This window comes from Condylura cristata, unplaced genomic scaffold, assembly GCF_000260355.1.
Source record: "Condylura cristata isolate star-nosed mole 26May11 unplaced genomic scaffold, ConCri1.0 scaffold00025, whole genome shotgun sequence".
In the NCBI taxonomy this organism is placed as follows: Eukaryota; Metazoa; Chordata; class Mammalia; order Eulipotyphla; family Talpidae; genus Condylura; species Condylura cristata.
The window spans coordinates 14888932-14908641 of record NW_004567126.1 but is presented as its reverse complement, the minus strand read 5'-3'; the positions used below and the strand labels follow the sequence as shown (position 1 = coordinate 14908641).

The 19710-nt window shown below is 52.2% G+C and overlaps 2 protein-coding genes across 3 annotated transcripts; both read right to left on the bottom strand.

Annotated features, from left to right (window-relative positions):
- Positions 1–864: 864 nt before the first annotated feature.
- Positions 865–6060, bottom strand: VSIG2 (V-set and immunoglobulin domain containing 2). The gene is made up of 7 exons (XM_004689138.2): positions 5991–6060; positions 5252–5415; positions 4491–4698; positions 2865–3023; positions 1924–2043; positions 1666–1810; positions 865–1002 (listed from the first exon to the last, which is right to left on the bottom strand). Exons 1-7 carry the CDS (start codon positions 6058–6060, stop codon positions 870–872), a joined length of 999 nt encoding a protein of 332 aa, XP_004689195.1. The 3' UTR covers positions 865–869.
- A 1141-nt stretch (positions 6061–7201) lies between these two features.
- On the bottom strand, positions 7202–16136 carry ESAM (endothelial cell adhesion molecule). 2 transcript variants are annotated; one of them, XM_004689137.2, is made up of 7 exons: positions 16001–16136; positions 11879–12066; positions 10709–10916; positions 10375–10530; positions 8852–8974; positions 8474–8606; positions 7202–7977 (listed from the first exon to the last, which is right to left on the bottom strand). In XM_004689137.2, exons 1-7 carry the CDS (start codon positions 16068–16070, stop codon positions 7662–7664), a joined length of 1194 nt encoding a protein of 397 aa, XP_004689194.1. In that variant the 5' UTR covers positions 16071–16136; the 3' UTR covers positions 7202–7661. The 2 variants fall into 2 exon arrangements, with proteins under 2 accessions (XP_004689194.1, XP_012584819.1); XM_012729365.1 differs by having other exon boundaries at positions 10709–10913.
- Between the last annotated feature and the right edge of the window lie 3574 nt (positions 16137–19710).

Here is a 19710-nt window from a genome sequence, read left to right as displayed (position 1 = left end):
CTCCCGAATCTCCCTTCTCCTGCTTCTCTCGCCCACCTCTCCCCGCATCCAGCATGCAGCTCTGCCTCCGCAGCCTCGGGGCGCTTCCCTGCGCGCACTGCGGAGGGCGCCCTAAGCCTCGCCCAAGTACAATCTTTTATTTATTTTTCTAAAGTATTTTCGTTCTGTGCGCAGTTAAAGAGGGCGCCCTGAGTCTCTGTGCTGTTCCCGATCCGGCCAACCCCAGAATTTTGGATCTGGGGGGAGGGGAGAGGGGAAGAGGGTTTTTTATAGTGTCGGGTACCCCTTCCCTGACCGGAAAGAAAGTCCCTGTTTCACCCCTTGACCTGCCCCACTCCTGCCTGTAACCTGCCCTCCCCTCTCCCCAGAGCACCCAGAGAGCCGCCTCTCCAGCTCTCTACCAGTTTATGCAAACGCCGAGCGCCTGGGAAGCTCGGTGGGAGGAGTCTGCCGAGGCCCCGCCCCTGCCCTGCTGGTCCTGTGCCCCGCTGGGCTCCTGGGGCTGTGGCCGGAAGGTTTTTATCTCCGTGTGTGCATGTGACCGTGCTGGGTTGGAATGTGAACAATAAAGAGGAATGTCCTAGTGTTTGGAAGGTTTCCGAGGGGAGGGAGTTTGGGTGCACAAGACCAAACCAAAAAGTGGAGGTGGAGCAGGGGAAATGGAGGGCAGGACCTCTGTTAAAATCCACCCTTTGGAATTAACCCAACCTTCTACATCCGGCTTCACCTCTGGGACATCAGTCTCTGTTCTTCCCTTGGTGATAGTGAACCGCCTAGAAGAATTTGCAACAGAAAAAAAGAAGAGGGACACTGTATGGTATTCAAAAGCTTTATTTCTTGATAGCCCCCCTCAGAGATGGGTAGAGAAATCAGACAATCATAGGGAGCTTGGATTTGGTGGTTGACACAGTGTTGGCAGAGGGAGGCCTCTCCAGGAGTCCATTGCTACAGTCAGCCCTCGCAGAAGTTTGCTCAGAAATCCCCGGAGCAGTGGCATCCTCCCTGATGGATACAGGGAAACTCTTAGGGATGGCTGGAAGCACCCCTCAGAGAACTCCCAGCCTCTCATGCAAGGGTTACTTACTGTCAAATCATCTATGGAACTCTTTAAAATGGGCCCCACCTCCTTCCTCTCCCCCCACCCCCCAGGCACACACAGATTCTGCTTTAGGTGGGATGGAAAGTGGTGTGACTAAATGTTTAACAAGTTCCTGGTGATTTCTCTCCACCCATTAAGGAGTACCACTTCAATCCCCTTTCTGGACCTTACAGCTAACAACTAAAGTGTCTTTGCCTTCCTTTCCTTAATGCCCCACACTGAAGAGCTAAACTCAGCTGGGCAAACCCAACTCCTGGCATCCACATCCTGTTAAAGTATATAAAAAGTCCTTAAAAACTGAAATGTAAAAAATTTTACGAAGAGGTACAGGGCAGTTTGTGACCCAACTGCTCCACCCTGTACACAGGGTACATACACTGTGTGCACTAAGCTCACGAGATCAGATACCCCCAGCCACCAAGTCCCAAAGCGGACCTGAACAACCCCCCCACCCCAACAAGCACACCTAAAATACCCTGAAAGGTGTCAGTTTCAGGGCTAAAGTTTTCTACCCTTAACCCAAGTCCTCTCCTTCTCCCCACCACCCCAAGCCGGCTTCTGCTCACCGAAGGTCACTGCCCCCATAAGTCTCCTTGGGCCTCTTCCTCCTGTCTTTCTGGATTCTTATCAGGCAGAATGCAGTGACTGACAGGAACAGCACACCCAGGAGCACCCCGATCAATGCCCCAGCCACTCGACCTTTGGAAGAGTCTAAAGAGACATGGCATCCCCAGAGCTGCAGACCTACCTTGTTTCCCCTTCAGAAAGCCTCATGCTGCCTCCCCAGCCCAAGTCAGCCAGCCCAGCCTCCGCCCAGCCCCTACCAGTCACAGAGAGGGTCAGGTCACAGGACGCACTACCCATCTGGTTGGTGGCCACACAGCGGTAGGTGCCAGAGGAGGTCAGGGAGAGATTGGTGAGAATAAGCTGGCCGGACACCTCATCTAGACGGTAAAGAAGTGCTCAGTGATTCGTCCTACTCACCCAGCGCACCTGTCAGGAAGGGACTCGTCTCATTTTATCAGTGAGGAAACTAATTTGAACAAGGTGACCAGAGAGGAAGGGCCAGAGCAACTGCAACTTCTGTTCTCTTTCCACCCTTCCAGCTACCTTTTCAAGGAAGGGGAACCTGTACATCCATGGAGAAGTCAGACAATGGTCATGGGGTGGGATGCTGCCTGGCTGATGTGTACCTGGATGGGGAAAAAAAGGCTCGATTGCTAGAAACTATCCTCTGACCCAAATGCTTTTCTAAACTGCTTACCTTCACTTCAGACGGCAGAGCATGCACCAGAAGGTGATGCAGGGGTACACTTTGAATTACTAGGTTTTGCTGGGAGAGGAGGGCCAGGTGTGAAGAGGCTATGTCAAGATCCTTAGCAGTTACATGATTCCTCCAAAGAGACGGCTGAATGAGTCAATATTCTGCCTCAGGCTCCTTTCTGATGTTAGGAAATGACTCATGACCCTTAAGAAACCCCCCCACACACACACACACACAACAGACAAGTGGGAATCACAGAATGCCCCTGCCTTCCACTTTCTTCCAGGCTATCAGAAGTACATTTGGCTAGTGAAATACTCCCAGGATCACACAGCTCAAGTTGTACAGGAAGGGAGACGGAAAGCGAAGGGCAGAGGTGTGGGGGAAATCTAGTAAAGTCTCTCCTCTTCTCAGGTAGGGAACTAGAACTGCGGGGGTGTGGAGTTTAGAAGCCAGATTTGCCCAGGTCCTAAGTTCCCTCCCTGATGCCCTTGCTCTTACCTTGCACCATGCTGCCAGGAGAAGGTGTCGGATATGACCCAAGGCGTACCCAGTTGTACACAGGTCTGGGGTCTCCCTCGGAAGAGCTGCACCTCAGGGCAGCTGAGCTTCCCACAGAAATTTGACCACTCTTACTGCACAGGGGACTGCTGGGAGGCACTGCAAAAGTCATAGAAAATTAGACCCTTCCAATACTACCCTCCACTAGGTGCTAGATTTCCTGCTTCAATGTCCCCACCAAAGAGTGGTTCACTTCTGTTCATGTACCACTTCATTCCCAAGGAATGATTCCCACAATTTAGAAGTCTGATGGTCAGGAAACTCTTCCTTGTGTTAAACCAAAAATCTGTCTCAATATTCACCCACTGGTTCAACAACAACAAAAAAACCCATATGTGTTAAAATATTTGAAGTAGCATTCTTGACGAGAGCTAAAACATGGAGGCAGCATAGCTCACCTTCAATGAATGAATGGATCAAAAACAAAATGTAGTGCACATATCTATCATGGACTATTTCATAGCCGCAGAAATGATGAAATGCAGCCATTTTCAACAAATGGAAGGGAATTTGAAAAAGTGGTAAGACAGAGCAATAAAAAGCTTTTGAACATTCATATAACAGACAATTTGATGTCAAAGACTTTTTAAAACTACTGGATATCAACCAACATCTCAGGGCTCTGAGGTTGAGGGAGGTCAGGAGGTTAAGAGGGAGAGAAAGGGCCCTCCCTGGTGGTGCAGCTGGTTAAAGCACTAAGAAGCTAAAGCCACTTCCGCATAAGTTGGATTCCCGCCTGCCCCAGAGGAGATCCACATGGCGTGGCAGACCTCTCCTGACCCGCCCCGCTGCTCCCCTCAGCAGTGTACTTCCTCGATCTGCCAGTTCTGCTCCCCACTCTGTCTCTGGTGAAGCCTCTCACCCTCCACATCTCTGGCCTGTACCCCAGTTCCATATGAATAAATAAATAAATCTTTTTTAAAAAAAAAAAAAAGGAGGGAGAGAAAAAGGACATAGAGGATGGTGCTAAGTGAAAAAAATTAAATTCACCAGTTGCTCCTAATTTTTCCCTTCTGGGTCCACAAAGAGAAAAGAAAAATATCTCTACAGGACAGCCCTTCAGATATTTGAGTGCAACTATCAGACACCACCTCCCAATCTTCTCTTTCTCATGTAAACACCCCAATCGCTTTGGTTGCTTCTTGTGCTGGTTCATCCCTGAGCAGGAAGCTCTGAATACAGAGTTGGTGCTTGGCGATGGAGCCTTTTTCCCTTTAACAGCCACTCCCCTTGTCTGCCTGATGACCCGGAAGGGGTGGAATCTGAGCTACAAAGGGGCGTTTCTCCCCAAAAAATGGAGCTTTGGGGTCATGATTCAGATCTCTATATATGGGAAGGGTTTTCTTTTTATGGAGCCCTTTGTTAAAAAGGGACAGTGGGAGGAAGCTTCTCTTGGTGGGTGGAGCAGGAGTATGACCATTTAGATTAGAAACTTTGGGAAGGAAGTATTTTCCCTTGAGGTCTCCATTGCAGATATGTACTTAAGCAGGAAGTGGTGGGATTTTGTAGGGCAAGCACAGTCTTTCAGGGTACCTGGGTAGCTGGTGGGGTCCCGGACTGCCTTACCCAGCACAGTAAGGTTGATTAGCCCCAACCCATTGGTGAAGAAATCTGGTGGGTTGTTAACTTGGCAGAGGTAAGTGCCAGTATCTGAGGGCTGGACATCGGTCAGTTTCAGGGTGGCTACCCCTCCTGTGGGGGGGAACTGAAGAAGGCTGGCCCGTTTTGCCTTAGAGCCAGTTGGATACAGGTTGCCATTGGTGAAGTACAAGATCTGGAGAGAAACAGAAGAGACAGGTGTCCTTTCTCTATCAATTCTGGTCCTTTCTCCAAAGTGGGCAGATGAGATTTCTCCCTCACACCAGTTGGGAAAGCTGATACTCTATATCCAGGAATGTGAATGTCTATGCATCCCCAAATACTCCCCAAGTGCTAAATGAGCTAGAGTCATTGTGTCCAACCAAGTGTGGGCCCCTCGATTTGGAGGAGAAATTAATGTAAATACTCCTCAAGATGCAGTCAGTCTATTATCCTACCTCCAATCACATAATTTAGCACCCATGGGCTCATTATGTGGAAACTAGGACAGAACGACCATAGGGAAGCTGGATATAGGAACTCTGGGAGAGAAAATTGAATATGCAGAACTATATTTGTGATACAGGATCACACATACTGTCTTTAGAAATCTAGAAAGAGTCCACTTAGCTTTCCATCCCAGCATAGGGACCCCCCAAACACACACCTCCTGATCAGTGCCCTTATGCTCATGGACCTTCCTGCCTCTCAACAGGCAGGAGGGCCCCCCATTTGGCACACTTGCTCACAGGAAGGGATGCAGAAATGGGCTTCCCAGGCTGTACGAAGCTCCACTCCAGGGCGAAGCTGTCTCCCACCGACGTGCTGTAGCTGCAGCTCAGCTCAGTTGTCTGGCCCACCGGCGTGCTCACGGGCTCGGCTGGAACCTTTACCTCCACGGCTAGCTGGGGAGCTAGACACACAGGGAGGCCAGCAGACGTAGTGCCCAGGCCAGGCCTGGTGGGCCAGGGCTGGGAAAGCAGCGTGGAGCTGGCCCCCAAAACTGGTTGTCCTAGTGCCTGGCCAAACCGGCACCTTCTACAAGTGAGGTGGGGGCTCCTTGTCTCCCCAGAGCACCAGCGTCCCCTCAGTCCTTCTCTTTTAAAAGCCTGAGGTTTCTGTCAGGGAGGAGCCCACAGCGGGGCCAGGATTTTGTAGGTAAAAGGACAAGACTGGGCCAGGTATGAGGGTGTGTTAGTAGGGGAAGGGAAAACAATAGGCCTGTGGTGGTTAAACCCTCCTGCTAAAGAGGCCCAGCAGGCCCTCCTGCTGGCTGGCTGGCTGGCTGGCACGCCAGTTTCCTCCACCCTCCCAGCCTTCAGCCTTCTGGGGCCCCCTCCCCAATCTCATCCCAGCCACCTTCCTGGCCCCATGCTTGCAGCAGCCCCAGTCTGCCAGGCAACAGAATGGACCCTGAAGGAGGAAAGTCGGGCCTCTGCATGCACCTCAGGGCTCCTCCGGGGTCCCACCCGCCCGTTCTCTCTGGACCCTCCTTACCGCTCATGCAGACAAAGCCCAGCAGTGCCCCACGGAGGAGAGGCCCCAGGAGCTGGGCCATGGCCATGTCCTGTGTCTGTCTGTGGGCCTGCGTCTGGGGTGAAGAAGGCAGCACCACAGGGCAGGAGCGAAACTGGCTATATCTCAGAGCAAATAAGGGGAGAGGCTGGCACCCTCAGGTAGGAAATGCTCCTCCCTCCTCCGGGCCCAATTCTGGAATCATTCTAGTTTTATTGTTTTCTTCTGCCCTCTTCCCCCCAATTTCTGAAGCTGGGGAAAGCCCCTGGGGAGAAGCCTGGGCTGGGGTGGGAGGCAAGGAAAGGGAAAAATCAGAAGTGGAGTTCTGTAGGGAAAATGACCTTGGAAAAGGTCTGGGGCGGGGGTGGGGGGTTGGGAGGTAGTATCTGAAAATTGGAGAGCTGGAAAATGGCATCACCATTTGGGGGCCTCACTCAGAGCATGACCCTCAGGCCCAGACCCTTTCTGACCCTTCTGCGATTGCTGTTCCCTCCGAGGCCCTCTTCTTTTCTCCTTTGATTTCCCTTCTTTGGCACTTTCATGGACAGTTGCTGAGGATAGTCTCCATGGAAACTGCAGTGGGCTCCCCCTCCCCCTGAGAAGGGAAACTGAGGCTTGCTGAGAGCCCTCCTAGATAGGAAAGGATGTCCCAGAATTGTGAGACCCTCTCCACCCTGCCCCCCTCCCCCCACCTATGCCCAGCTGTCCCCCAGCAGAAAGGTGAGTGCTGCTGGCTGGGCAAAATGTGTCTGTTAAAATTCCATAGTCTGGAGGGCAGCAAAATCAGGCTGCTCTCCCTTGCCCTGGAGAGGAAGCAGGGGATCAAGTGGATGCATAAAATTCAAGCCCGGAGCATTCAAGCCCCAGCAGGAAGGGAACCAATTTCTTCTCCTTGGTGTTTAGATGGGTCAGAGTCTTCTCAGCTCCGGCTTTTTTGTGCTTCTCCTTTACCATTGGACAGTGAACAACCCTTTTAAAGGCACCTGAAGAGCTACCCTAAGCCAAAAAGCCAGAGGCTGTGTGGAGACACCCTCCTGTACTCAGCCTGAGTAGGGGTCCGCTTTGCATCCTGGCAAAGCACAGCTTCTAGGAATTACAAGTTTGAAAGGGGGATTTGACTTGTTTTCCATACAAACACAATGTATTTTTATTGAAATTTGTAAAATAAAAACAAAATACACATTTCAAGTTAGTTTAAAAAGTATCTCCCTTACCCCAACAAAACCCAACCAAGCCAGCAGGACAGGTTACATTCATGTGGGGAGCTGGAGTGGGATGAAAGGTAGTGTTAGGTAGGGGAGAGGGTACAGATGGCAGGGCCTGGGGGACACACGGCCTGACAGTGCCCACCAGGGTCCTAGGAGGACCCAACCTCAGCTGCATTTGCCACAGCCTTAGGAGGATTAGGGAAAGGGAAGGGTGGAGGGGAAGACTTCTTCATTCCAGGTCCACTTCCTCTTCTCTTTCTACCTCCTGAAAATGTGGGTCTTAGCTGAGACTCATTTTTCACATAGTAAAGGACAATGAGGGCAGAAGAGCAAAGTCTGGAGGTGGCCATCCTCCCAAGACTTCGGCCTCTGTGCTAGGGGTGACCCCTAGAGGGAGAAGGGAAACCAGATGACAGAGCCAGCAGTGACTCAACTGTCATACCAGAGACCCAGCCTGACTCTGGGCGGGCACCATCACTGGGACACCTCCCATGCGGCCCAGAGCAGAGGAAGAAACCCCCCCAGGATTGGGGGATATTGGTCGAGGGTGGGCCTCATCTGTCCTGCTTAGCGCTGGTGAAGGTAGGACCTGACTGGAGAGGCTGGCTGTGGGGGTCAATGCACCAGGCCTGGGAGGGCCTTGGGGTGGCCGGAGGGCTCGGGCCGAGGTAACAGAAGAAAGGGTCCCATTCTTGGAGATGGTATCTGAGCCCTTGGACCAGGGCAGGGTCCGGGGAGCAACTGCATCCTCCCTGGTCATCAAAGAAGTGAGAGTCAGAAGTTGGCAGAAGGAGGAGACAACTTCTATTGGCTTTACCTCCCTCCCACCACCCCCCTCTTCAACTTCATCTCTGCTCTTTCTTAAAACCTGCCTGCACCGGCCCTCCCTGGTGGCGCAGCGGGTTAAAGCACAGCACTGAGAAGCTCAAGCCACTTCCGCATGAGTTCGATTCCCACCTGCCCGGGAGGTAACCACATGGCATGGCAGACCTCTCCTAACCTGCCCGCTGGTCCCCTCAGCAGTGTGCTTTGTCAATCTGCCGTTTCTGCTCCCCACTCTGTCTCTGGTGAATCCTCTCACTGCCCCTGAGCCAATGGCCTGTACCCCAGCTCTGTATGCAAATAAATAAATCTTAAAAAAAAAAAAAAAAACTGCCCACAGGAAAGAGGTTTCTGCCTGGCCTTTCTAGCAGCGAAGCTCTGCCTGCATTCCCAGCCAGTGTGGGGCTGGACACCAGGGTCACTTACTTGATATCATTAGCCCGTTCTTCTAGGGCCTTGCCCTGGCGGCGGCGTTGGTACAAAAGGACCAGCCCAACCAGCAGCCCCAAGCCAAGCAGGGTGCCCACAACTGCTCCAGCAACCACTCCAGAGCCAGGCCCTGGAAAAGCCTGAATGTCAGAGGGGACGCCCACTGTGCCCCTCCCCTCCCAGACCACCGCCCCACTGCCACCATGCACATTCTCTTACTTTCCCTGTTAAGAAGAACAGTGGCTGTGGAACAGAAAATACTTAGTCACCAACCAAACTTTAAGCCAGAACAAGCCCCTGGTCCTGTTACCACCACCACCAGCCCCGCCCCCACCATGGAAAGCATCTCCTTAACCACACTTACCCCTCACTGACCTGTGCTCACTTCCAGGGTCACATTGCACCGGGCACTCCCCACATCATTGTGGGCCTTGCACACATAGACTCCAGACATGGATGTGGAAAGGTTTGTGAGGTTTAAAGACCCCCGGAAGGCATCTGTGGACACAATTTAGCTGTCAGTTCAGGAACCCTTTTCCTCCTTCCTCTTCCCTCCAAATCCTGCCTTTCCTCTGGGATGTCCTTTTTGGCCTGCCAGGGACTTAGTTGTCTGTTCCCTGGTGGAGAGAAAGGGACGGACAGGCAGCAAGCTGGGGTCTGCTCCCAGCTGCACAGCACAGCTCCCACTCTCCATTTCCACCCCTGAGAGACTGTGGTATCTGAAAGTGAAACACAAATGACCCCAGAAAAACAAAACATTTTATTTCAATATAGCAGCATGGTGGGAGACAATGAACATTAAGCTAGGGGTTTCTGTGTTCCCCAATAGGGCGTAAACCTTTAAACGAGCTACTTGCTAGCCCTGAGTCCCTGTTTCTTTCTCCATCTCTGAAATGGGAGCATATGTTCTGTTTGATGCTGTTAAAAGGAATATATGAAATAATCATTATAGCAATTAAAGCTTATTAGCAGCTTATTCTTGCCAAAGACTAGTTTGTGTGGATTCCCTTATAAAATTGTCACAAAATTTTTTAAAAAATGAAACTTTTATTATAAAATTGGGAAAATAAAAATGCACCTTCTCACCACCTACAGTGAATAATTACAAACCTATTGCTATACTTCCTTATCTTTCTATTTTTCAAAGGCTTTAAAATTTTTTTTATTTGTTTTTGCATAGAAGAACTGGGGTGCAAACCAGAGGTGTGAGGCTGAAGATTCACCAGAGACAGAGTGGGGAGCAGAACAGGCAGCTCTACTGAAACACACTGCTGAGGGGTGCAGTGGAGAAGACAGGAGAGATCTATCTGTGCTATCTGAGTCACCTCCGTGGGAATGGAACTCAAGCCAGCAGGTTGACAGTGATAGCTCTGAGACTTAACCCCTAGGCCACCAGGGAGGCCACTCTTTGGAGACATTTTAAAATAAAGACCTCAGCATGAATCTCAAAAAATAAGGACATTGCCCCACATTGCCACAAAACCATCACCACATCTCATAATATAGTAACAATTCTCTAAAAGCATCTAATCCACTGCATTGAAAATGTTCCATTTGCTTCCAAATGTCTTTACAGCTGATACGTTCAAATCAGAGCTATAGAAACCCCTACTTTGCAAATGAGAAAATGGAAGCCCAGGGTCCACTGCTAGTGAGTGGGCCAGCTAAACTGGAAAGCAGACCCGGGGGCTCCAGAGCCTCTTCAGCACCAAGTGCAGAGGAGAGCACCCAACAGGGACGCTCTTCCTCCACGCCATGCCCTCCCCACCATCTCTTCTCACATTCTCTTCTCCACATGCCCATTGCCTCCCCTTTTCACCTCAGTCCCTCTGGTGCCTTTCTGAGTACCCTCTTCCCCCACCCAGCCACAGTCTCCAGGTCTCCAGAAATTCCCTCACCTAAAACTGGTGGAAAGAAAACTTGGGGTGATGGGGGTGGCCGTTCCCACTGGTACTGGGCATCAGGCTTACTCCTAGGGGACCGGCAGCTCAGGGTCACATTGGTCCCCACACGGGGCACACCCAGGACACGGCAAGATGGAGGAGCAGGAGGAACTGGGGAGGAAAAACAGGTTAAAAGCTTGTACCCGAGGAATAGCAAAACCCCTCTCACCCCGCAGGCCCATAGACTGTCCTCTAACCCTTCTACTGAGGGCTTTGGGAGAGGGGCCTGCCCGAGCTCCCCATTGGGGGATCCCCACAGGCTGTCGGAAAGTGTGGGCTTCTCACTTACCGAGCACATTGAGTTCTAACGTTCGGCTGGTGCGGTGGTCCCCGACTTTGCCTTGACTGTCTTGCACATTCACAGAACAGTAGTAGGACCCGGAGTCTTTCTCTCGGAGGCCCTGCAGCTTCAGGGACACGTTCTGGGAGGGCATGGAGTAGACCAGGGATACTCCAGGCTTGCTTATGGTGGCCCCACGGATGTACGCCAACACCTGCTGTGACAGATATGCACTGTGCCCAGGGACCCGGCTCACCATCTCTTGCAACTGACAGTCTTCAAATATCACTGGCCTGCAGTTCCCCCTATCCCACCTGTACCAGCACCCCAAACACCCCCTATCTCCCCAGCTGCCCTCTGAGTACCTCTGGGTCCTCTTCACCAGAAAAGTCTATTTGCCTCTGCACTGTCTTCCCCTTGGGGGAGAGGTGAGGGGTGATGTATGAAAGAAACTAAAATTGTAGGGTAGATCCAGGTTTGACAGGGTCTGAACTTATATAAATGGAAAAGGTATGTGTGGAGGGGAGGCATCTTCAAGAAAAAGAAGACCAAGAAAAAAAAATTTTTTTTTAACTAAATGACCTCGTGAATATACTTTCTGGGGCCTTGGAAGGTGCTCAAGCAAATAAGGGGCTCCAAAAATTGTTTCATGTGCTTCTGGGTAAATCTGTGTCTAAATGTAAGTCTGAGGGAGGATAGATGGGAGCCAGAGGGAAGAGACTACCCCTTACCTCTCAAAAGAGCAGAGATGGGGCAGCTGAACTGATTAATAGTCGTCTGGGAAGAGAAGGGATCTGTCACCATATCCAAAGCATAGATTATGCAAACAGAAAAGAGGCTCATGTTTCAACACTTTTTGTTACTTGCCTTAAACCCCACCCCACCTTCCAGCAACCCCCAAACCTCACTTTACTATCCCTCACTTCTTGTTACATGTGCTGGATTTCTAGGGAAAGTAGCAAAAAATTAAAAAATTAAAAAAAAATTCTGGAAGTCTTCAACATCAAAACAAAGATCAAAATGGTGAAGAGGACCTTGCTTTTCTTGGAGATCCTTCCCAGCCCCCCAGCCCCAACCATCCCCCCCCCCATGGGCAGCTCTTTAACATCCCCCCACCCCCATCACCCGTGCACCCACTGGCTGCAGCTGGCTTCAGGCCAAGATGCTTTCCTCCCTCACCTGTTCCTGGTCCTTCCCTTTCTGTTGCAAGTACCAAATCGCAGAGAGCACTTCCCAGGGCTGGGAGGAGGGCTCCTCCAGTTGCAGGGTGTACCACGTGGGGAGCACCACATCGGCTCCCTCCACCACCTGCAACTTGGTGAGGCCAGGAGGCACGTGCAGCTGCAGCTGGGCCCAGGAGGGAAATGCTGGGGACAAGAACGAGTGAACTGAGCGGCTTATTCTCCATCCCGTCCTGCCCCCAAGAAGCATGAAGCTCTCTCTGGGTCCTGCCACAGGAAACTTGAAGACTGACTAGGGGCTGCTCCCTTAGTACTGTGCTTTGAATTTCATCAGAACTTATTCTCCCCAACCTCAGCCCACGGTTTACGGCAGGATCAGCACATCCTTACACGCATTTCATTTGTATTCAAAGCTGCAGTTTTCAGTACGGAGAAGGGGAAACAGATTTCCAGAGAGGACGTGAAAGACTTTCCAAGAGAGCAGACTTTATACTTTTGATCTACTTGCTATGTAGCCCATTTGGTCCCCAACTTGCCCTGGGGACAGCCAAGCGAGAGTAGCTAGGCTACTCAGGATGGCAGGGTTTGTACCAGATGGGCGGAGGGGGGTGGGGAGGCAGTTGGTTAAAGATTAAGCCCGCGGTTCCTTCTGTACTGCCAGGAGCCACGAAGCCCAATCTAGCCCAGTAACTGTAGTGCTCCCCAGATTCCCCCTCGGTCCCAGCAGGAGGGCTTCCCCAGAACAGGGGAGAGTTAAGAACCAGGAAATTCCCAAGGTCCTTTTTTTGAATCCAATTGATCTAAATGGGTCTTAGGAGCTGGCAGAGAATCTTGGCAGAACTGGGCATGACTGAAGTTTCCTTATTTATAATCTAGAACAAAGTTTCTCTACGTGTGTGTGTGGGGGGGGGGTGGCCAGGAGGTGGGCTGGGACGTTGGTATCAAGGGGGGTATTCTTCAATCAGGGCTTTCAGAAACACTGGCTCTCCAAAGGAGCAATAGAGCAGCCCAGTCCTGGGCCACTAACCTTGAGCATGTACCCCAAGAGGCCTGAGATGCTGGCCATCCTAATCCTTGCCCTTCTCTTCCCTGGTCTTAGCTCTCTGCGCTGGAGTCTGAGGTGACACTTTTGCTGGTGCCCAAGAGGCCCCAGCTAGGTCAGACTCTCAGCCCTGCTAGCCCTGGGCAGAAGGCCTCTAAGGTCCAGGCGCCCATCCCTCCAGGATGCACACCACCCCCACCATTTCCCCCTGCACGTCTTTATAGAACCTCCATCCCTATTCCTTGGCCTTCAGCAACCCCCTTCTACTTCCTGACAGATCCCTGTGGGTTGGGCAGGAAACTTGTGCCCAGTGATAAGCCAGAAGACAATGACAGGGAAGGGGGGCTGGGGACCGGAGGTTCTACAGGCCAAAACAACCTCGGCCTCAAGGAGCCGGACCCCCCCTGGGGAACCGGCCAGTTTGTCACTCAGTCCAGCAAGGGAGGACAGCACTGCCGGCTGAGCCTGCTCCTCCTGGCCTTTGGGCAGCACACTCCCCAGCGGCCAGAGGCAGCTCCTGGAGGGAAAACTGGATCCCAAGAAAGGCACAAGCTTCCTTTGCCGTAGGTGCCTCCAGCGACCTCCCCCAGCTCCTCTTTATAACTTCACTTCACAAAATGTACAAGGGACCTGGAGTAGATGGTGATGGACACCCTGAGGCCTACAAGCTCCCTGTTCTATGCCCTGAAGACTAGAAGCTGAAGAGCCTGGGGGTCTGCAGGAGCAGAAGTTCCCCCCCACCCACCCATTCCTTTTTCACTCCCGGGGTCCACAGTTTCTGGGGTGGGATGTTAGGCCAGAGTGAAGGAGATGGGGAGCAGTCAAAGAAAAGGATCCTCTGGCCCACTCTGAGACTAGAGCGAGGGGGCAGGCAAGGGCCAGAGTAGAATGAAAAGGCCTGCTCCCCAGGGCTACTATTTTTAGTCTCCCTGGTTCTCTGAGAAACTCCCCCTGAGGACTTCTCACGCCCCAGAGGCAGCAGCCTAAGCAGAGACTCACCCGGTGCCGGTCCTGCACTGCACAGCCCAATGCCTGCCTAAATCAGTGGGCCCCTAGTGCCACTTAACCGATGAGTGACCGACCAGCAGGAGCTTGGCAATTCCTGAGGGCAACTCCTGGGGGCGGCCAGGCTGTCCACATGAAAACTGAGGTCAGGAAAGGAAAAGCCTGCAGAAATGCTGAGAGGGCGCCCAGGCAGCAAGTGTGAGGTTTCTCTCTTGCTTAGATCTCCAACAGGAAGAGGGGTGGGATACTTGGGGGGAACTACAAGAGGGGAGGAGTGGCAGAAACTGAAATTGGGAGAGAAGGCTGAGAAGCAGAGGGACCCAGAAGCAGGCCCACCCAGCCTGGGGGCAGGAAGCTGACCAGGCAGATGGTGGGGTGCTCAAGCTCCCCTTTCTCTGGGGACCCTAATAGTTCCCTGCCTCAACACCTGTAGCACAGACTGGGTTAAAGGGGGCACCGGTGAGTGTAGGCTGAGTTGGGAGCACCCATCACTGAGGCTGAATTTCTCTCTACATCTTTCCAATCTTACCTACCCTGACCATGTCCAACCAGAGAGAAATGAGAAGTGAAAGCTGACCTCACCACACCCATCCTTCACCCCTCCTGTGATCCTTGAAGAGGGGTGACAAGAGAACCTGGGAGGCAGCCAAGGAAACCTCTTATGATAGGCTTGTTCCTGATGGGCCTTGTCTACCCTGATGTTGCACTCAGCCACACCAGTTTCGCCTGGTGCTCCCCAGAAGCCTTAACACTCAAGTATTGCTCTAAGAAGGTTTCAAGCCTCAAGACTCTTCGAACACTTGCTCTAAGGTTTCCTGTGGAGAAGCAATTGCGTCACAGCCAGGAGCACCTGTGGAATAATGGTGAGATCACGATGACCACCAGAGTGCTGAGCACACTCGTAAACAGGATCCGAAAATGAGCCTCGAGGTTACATGACCATCGGCCAGACCTCCCGGGATGAACCTTGGGCCAGTTCTTTCGGTTCTCCTAGCTAGACTCATCATCCAGACACAAGGAATTTCCTTCCTGGTGTGGGCAGAGGTGGTTAACGTTCCTCGGAAATCCTTACAATGCGTAACTTTTATTCTTACCTTCGTAACGATGCCTTCATTTGCGAATGTCTAACTTTCTTAACGTGAGCACTACCTGCATGATCTAATGCCACATACAGTTTTCACAGATGGTTAGTGTAAGTCAAAACAAGGTCTATGGTGTAATGTCACATTGATGTCGTGTTTAGAATGCTTTCTGTATTGTCTAATGCTGAGAAGATGAAAAAAAAAAAAAAAAGGCCCAGGAAAATAAAGATTGACACTGAATTCCTGAGCTCAATCCCTCACTCAAGTTCCTTGACTCAATTCTTTCTGCGTCCCAGGTCTATGATTCCCAAGATCCAGTTTCCTTCCTCACTGACTCTTTGAGGTCCTCCACACTATTTCCTTTTCCCTTTGGCTCTGGGAACCAATAGGGGGAGGTAGGACTCTGGTGGGTGGGGGTGGGGGTGCATCACAATTCTCCTTTAGGCATATGAACCCTTCCTTCATTTCCTGTGTCCCAAATGACCTCACGGTCGAGCTTGGGGCACCTCCCTTGATTCCCAGGGCAGGAAGCAAGAAGGGGAAAGGAGGATTTGGATCGAAGAATTGAAGTACTTAAATTAAGCCTGGGAGCCAGGGGATTCCCTGGGGGCTCTTGGTGAACAGCTCCAATGTGGAGTGGGGAGAGGAAGGGGACAGAGTTAAGTCCTTAAGCTCTTTAGTCGGTCTCTTCTAGCAGCTCAGCTCATCAGGCTCTTCTGGTTATAGGTGGGGAGTAAGGGTGAGGAGTGTTTTCGACGCCTAACTCTAGAGGTTCCAGGTTTACATTTCCGCACCCGAAGCACCCAAAAGGGGGTGCACCGTTCCCCCACACGGGGGGGGGACCAGCCAGCATCAGTGATACCCTGCCGGGGGAAGTGGCCCGGCTAGCTGGCCACCCGGACCTTCGAATCAAATCTACCCCACCACCCCACCGCCACCCTCGGGCCACCACAAGTCCCCCTCCACCCCCGCACCCCCAGGTTTCACTCACCGAGGGTACTTAGCCCCAGGATAAATAACCGCACCAAGTTGGTCGCAGGGGGCCGGGGTAGGAAAACCATGGCCTTCCCTGGCCCCGGCAGAATCAGGGGCGCCCGCTCCAGGACACAGGACCGGCAGGTGCGGAGGTCGCGCAGGCCACTGACACCGAGGGCGGCTTTCGACAGTCTGTGCGTGTGTGTGGCGTGTGTGTGCCGGTGGCGGGGTGGGGACCGACAGGGACAGCGGGCGGGGCATTCGAGGGGGCGGAGAGGTGGCGGTCCCGCGCGGGCGGGGCGCGGGGTGGCCAGCCGCGGGGAGGTGCACCTACAGCTGCGACGCCTGCATTAGGGCCTCCCCCCGGGGCTGGACGCCGGGTGAGGTCGGGCCAGTCGCGGTGCCCGCACAAGTCGGCTTGGGACAAGAAGAAAGAGGTCCTGAACTCTTACGGCCACTGTAGCCTTCCCCGCCGGCCAGGGTAGGAAGGCGGACTCCAAGGGAGATTTGGAGATCATCTCATGTCCCGGAGCCACCCGCATTATTTACACGGTAAAAGGTCGAAGGCTCTGGCTCAGCTAATCTGCCCCGGACTTGCGAGAACTGCGTCCTCAGCCTAGGCAGGGAGGCCTTCCTGGAGGAGGAAGAGCGGAGCTGCAGGGTGCCCGCGCTCCACCCTCAGCGGGGAGAAAGCGGCAGCCAGCGGGCCCCCGTGCCAGCCGCGCAGGTCCGGCTCTGCGGGCCCAAACGGCCGCTTTCCAAAGTCCCTGCCTGAGGAGCGGAGTGAGGTTAGCGGTGGGGAAGTTCGCGTCGCGCCTGGAGCCCCGAGCCTTGCCTCAAGGAGGCCCTGGGCGTCGCCGGGAAAAGGTGGACGTGGGGGCTGTCCTCACTTGCGGGCTTTGGGCGGGATTTCGGAGTCCCCCTAAAACAGCCCCAGCGGTCACTTGGGTATTTTGTCTCTTTCTCCAAGGTGGAAAAAGACCGGCGTGAGGACGCCCCAGGAGCTGAGCGGGAAGCAGCTGGAACCCGAGCCACATCCCCATCTCTACAGCGAAGAGCTGTTTTTAGACCTTAACTGACCGGAGAGCGTGGGGCGGCTACGGGAAGGTAGACTGGATAAGGCCCCTCCGGTAATTTGCCACTGCTCCTTCGCATCTTCCCATCTCTTCTCAGGTCCTCTGTGACCTGAGATCTCGTTCGCCGTAGGTTTAATTTAACCGCACCCCGACCCCCTCCCCCCGCATTAGGTCCCAGGCACCATTGCGCCCCCTGGTGGCTGCAGCTCTTCCCAGTGTGCACACACCTGTCCTTGCTTCTGTCGACAGCCGAAATGAAGATGCTTCGAACATCCCGGCACAGCTCTACCACCGAGCAAAGGCCGCCGAGAGCAGTAAGCAGAACCACGAATTTCTGGCGCTGCACGCTCTCGGTGCCAGTTGACAGGGGGAAAAAGCTGCCAGGCCTCTTGGTTTCCACTTATTCCACCCAGTTCTACTGTAACACTTGAACGCGGTCCTTGGACCTGCACCGTACAAGGTCTTGTTCTTCACGGTGCCCCACACCTTTTCAGCTGCTGCTTCCTAGTGTGACTTGCCTGACTGCTCTTCAAATACCTGCCATGCAGTGACTTTGGGAAATGCCAGTGCAAACATTACTGTGTTCATGCAACCCCTGGAATCTGATACGTGGCAGCTCAGGAGTAGCAAAGGCAACAGGGCTAGATACCCGCCAGTCTCATACTTTTATGCACAGACCTACAAACTTGGGATTGCCAAGTAGATGGTGTGTGTATGGGAGGGGGTCGGAGGGATGATTGCCGGTTTGGCTTTTTTTTTAAAGACTTATTTTTCATGCATACAGGAACTAGGGTGCAGGCCAGAGGTGTGTGGGTGGGGGAGTGAGAGGATTCACCAGACAGAGTGGGGGGAACAGGTGGATTGACTGACATGCGCGTAAGGGAGCAGTGGGTGAAGACAGGAGAGGTCTGCTGTGCTATGTGGGCCAGCTATGGGTCACCTCCCTGGCTGGGGATCTGCTAACAGCCTCACAGTGCTGACTTAACCCCTTGTGCCACCAGGGAGGCCAGGTTTGGGTTTTCTATCACACGCAAATTTTTCTTGACATTACATGGCAAACCACCTTCTTTGTTTCAAACCATGAAGTCACCCCCAAAATGTAACTCCTTCCAAGAAAAGTAAGACAAAGGGCCTTTGGTTATGTTCTAGAACACCAAAGCATGTCACTACACAGGCTGAGCTCATCCCTACCAAGTGCTACTTAATGTCCAGCCTCAACATTCTTAGTTTTTCCTGCAGAATGTGGGTCCTAGATACTCTGTGACATTGGAAGTGAAACTGCAACCAAAGATCTGTCAGCAGTGAAATGTTACCATGTGTCACAGGGCCTGTCCCTTCTGGATTCTCACTGTCCTTATCCCACTCAAAAGGTTTTCCATACTTTCTCCTCTTCCAACCACTTCTGACCCTGGGGCCATCAACTGGTAGAAGTTAGGGAAGCAACTCCACTACTTTCTGAAGGTTTCTGCCAAGGTGTACTTTAGAGTGAACAATGCACAGCACCTGTGTTAAGAGAACCTTGGCCCAGATGAGAATCCTGGCCCAGATGAGTGGAACTGACTGTAGAAAAAGGCTGCATGCAAGGAGGGTTAAGTTCTAGTTCCGTGTTAAAAGATGTGCAGGTTGGCCCTCCCTGGTGGCGCAGCGGGTTAAAGCACAGCACTAAGAAGCTAAAGCCACTTAGCTTCTTAGCCACTGAGTTGGATCCTTGCCTGCCCCAAAGGTGACCACATGGCGAGGCAGACCTCTCCTGACCCGCCCGCTGCTCCCCTCAGCAGTATACTTCGTCCATCTGCCAGTTTTGCTCCCTACTCTGTCTCCGGTGAACCCTCTCACCCTCTGCATCTCTGGCCTGTACCCTAGTTCTGTATGAATTAAAAAAAAAAAAAAAGATGTGCAGGTCATCTGTGTTTCTTCCAATCACGTCTTAGCTCACATTCTTTCTAAGGCTGATTCTTTCCTTTGAACACATCTCCTCCATCCCTTGAGTCAGTTTATGACTTGACCAGAGTCCATATAGTCCACTTAGGTTTTTAGCCATGCTCAGAGTTATCTGACACCCTTTTCCAGATTGTTCTGGCCAATATTCAGTATCAGCAAGATACTTTCTTCCAAGCCTCCATTTTCCATTGTCTTATTCCTCAATCATCTCTAGTCAACTGGTGAAAGTGAAACCCAAACTGCATCCGTTTTTGCCATCTCCTCCACGCTGCTCATAGCCGTCTAGCAATGCCTTGTTCTCAGGGCTGCCAGGTAAACCTCCAACACCCTCACTGCTCTGTCCAGCTTAGTAACTAATGAACAGGAAGAGGATAACAGAAAAAAATGTACGAAGCCTATTACTTTTGGGGGTGCCATGTGGTGTTCCTGATAGTAAAGCTATTTTTCTACCGCAGTTAATACTGAATATTCAAGCTTATTGCTGTGAGATGTTAGCTCAGCCACATTAGGATTAATTCTCAGTTCCAAAGAAGAGAAGCTATAGTCCCTACCTACAGACTGTGCATGGAAAAAGAGGTAGTACATTTAAACACTCCCAAAGCACTTATACTCCCCCTAAATCAGAAACCAATTTTGGCAATTCACATCAGAAAACAGCTAACTCTATAAGCCTAGACTCAAGTGACACTAGCTTTTTTTTTTTTTTTTT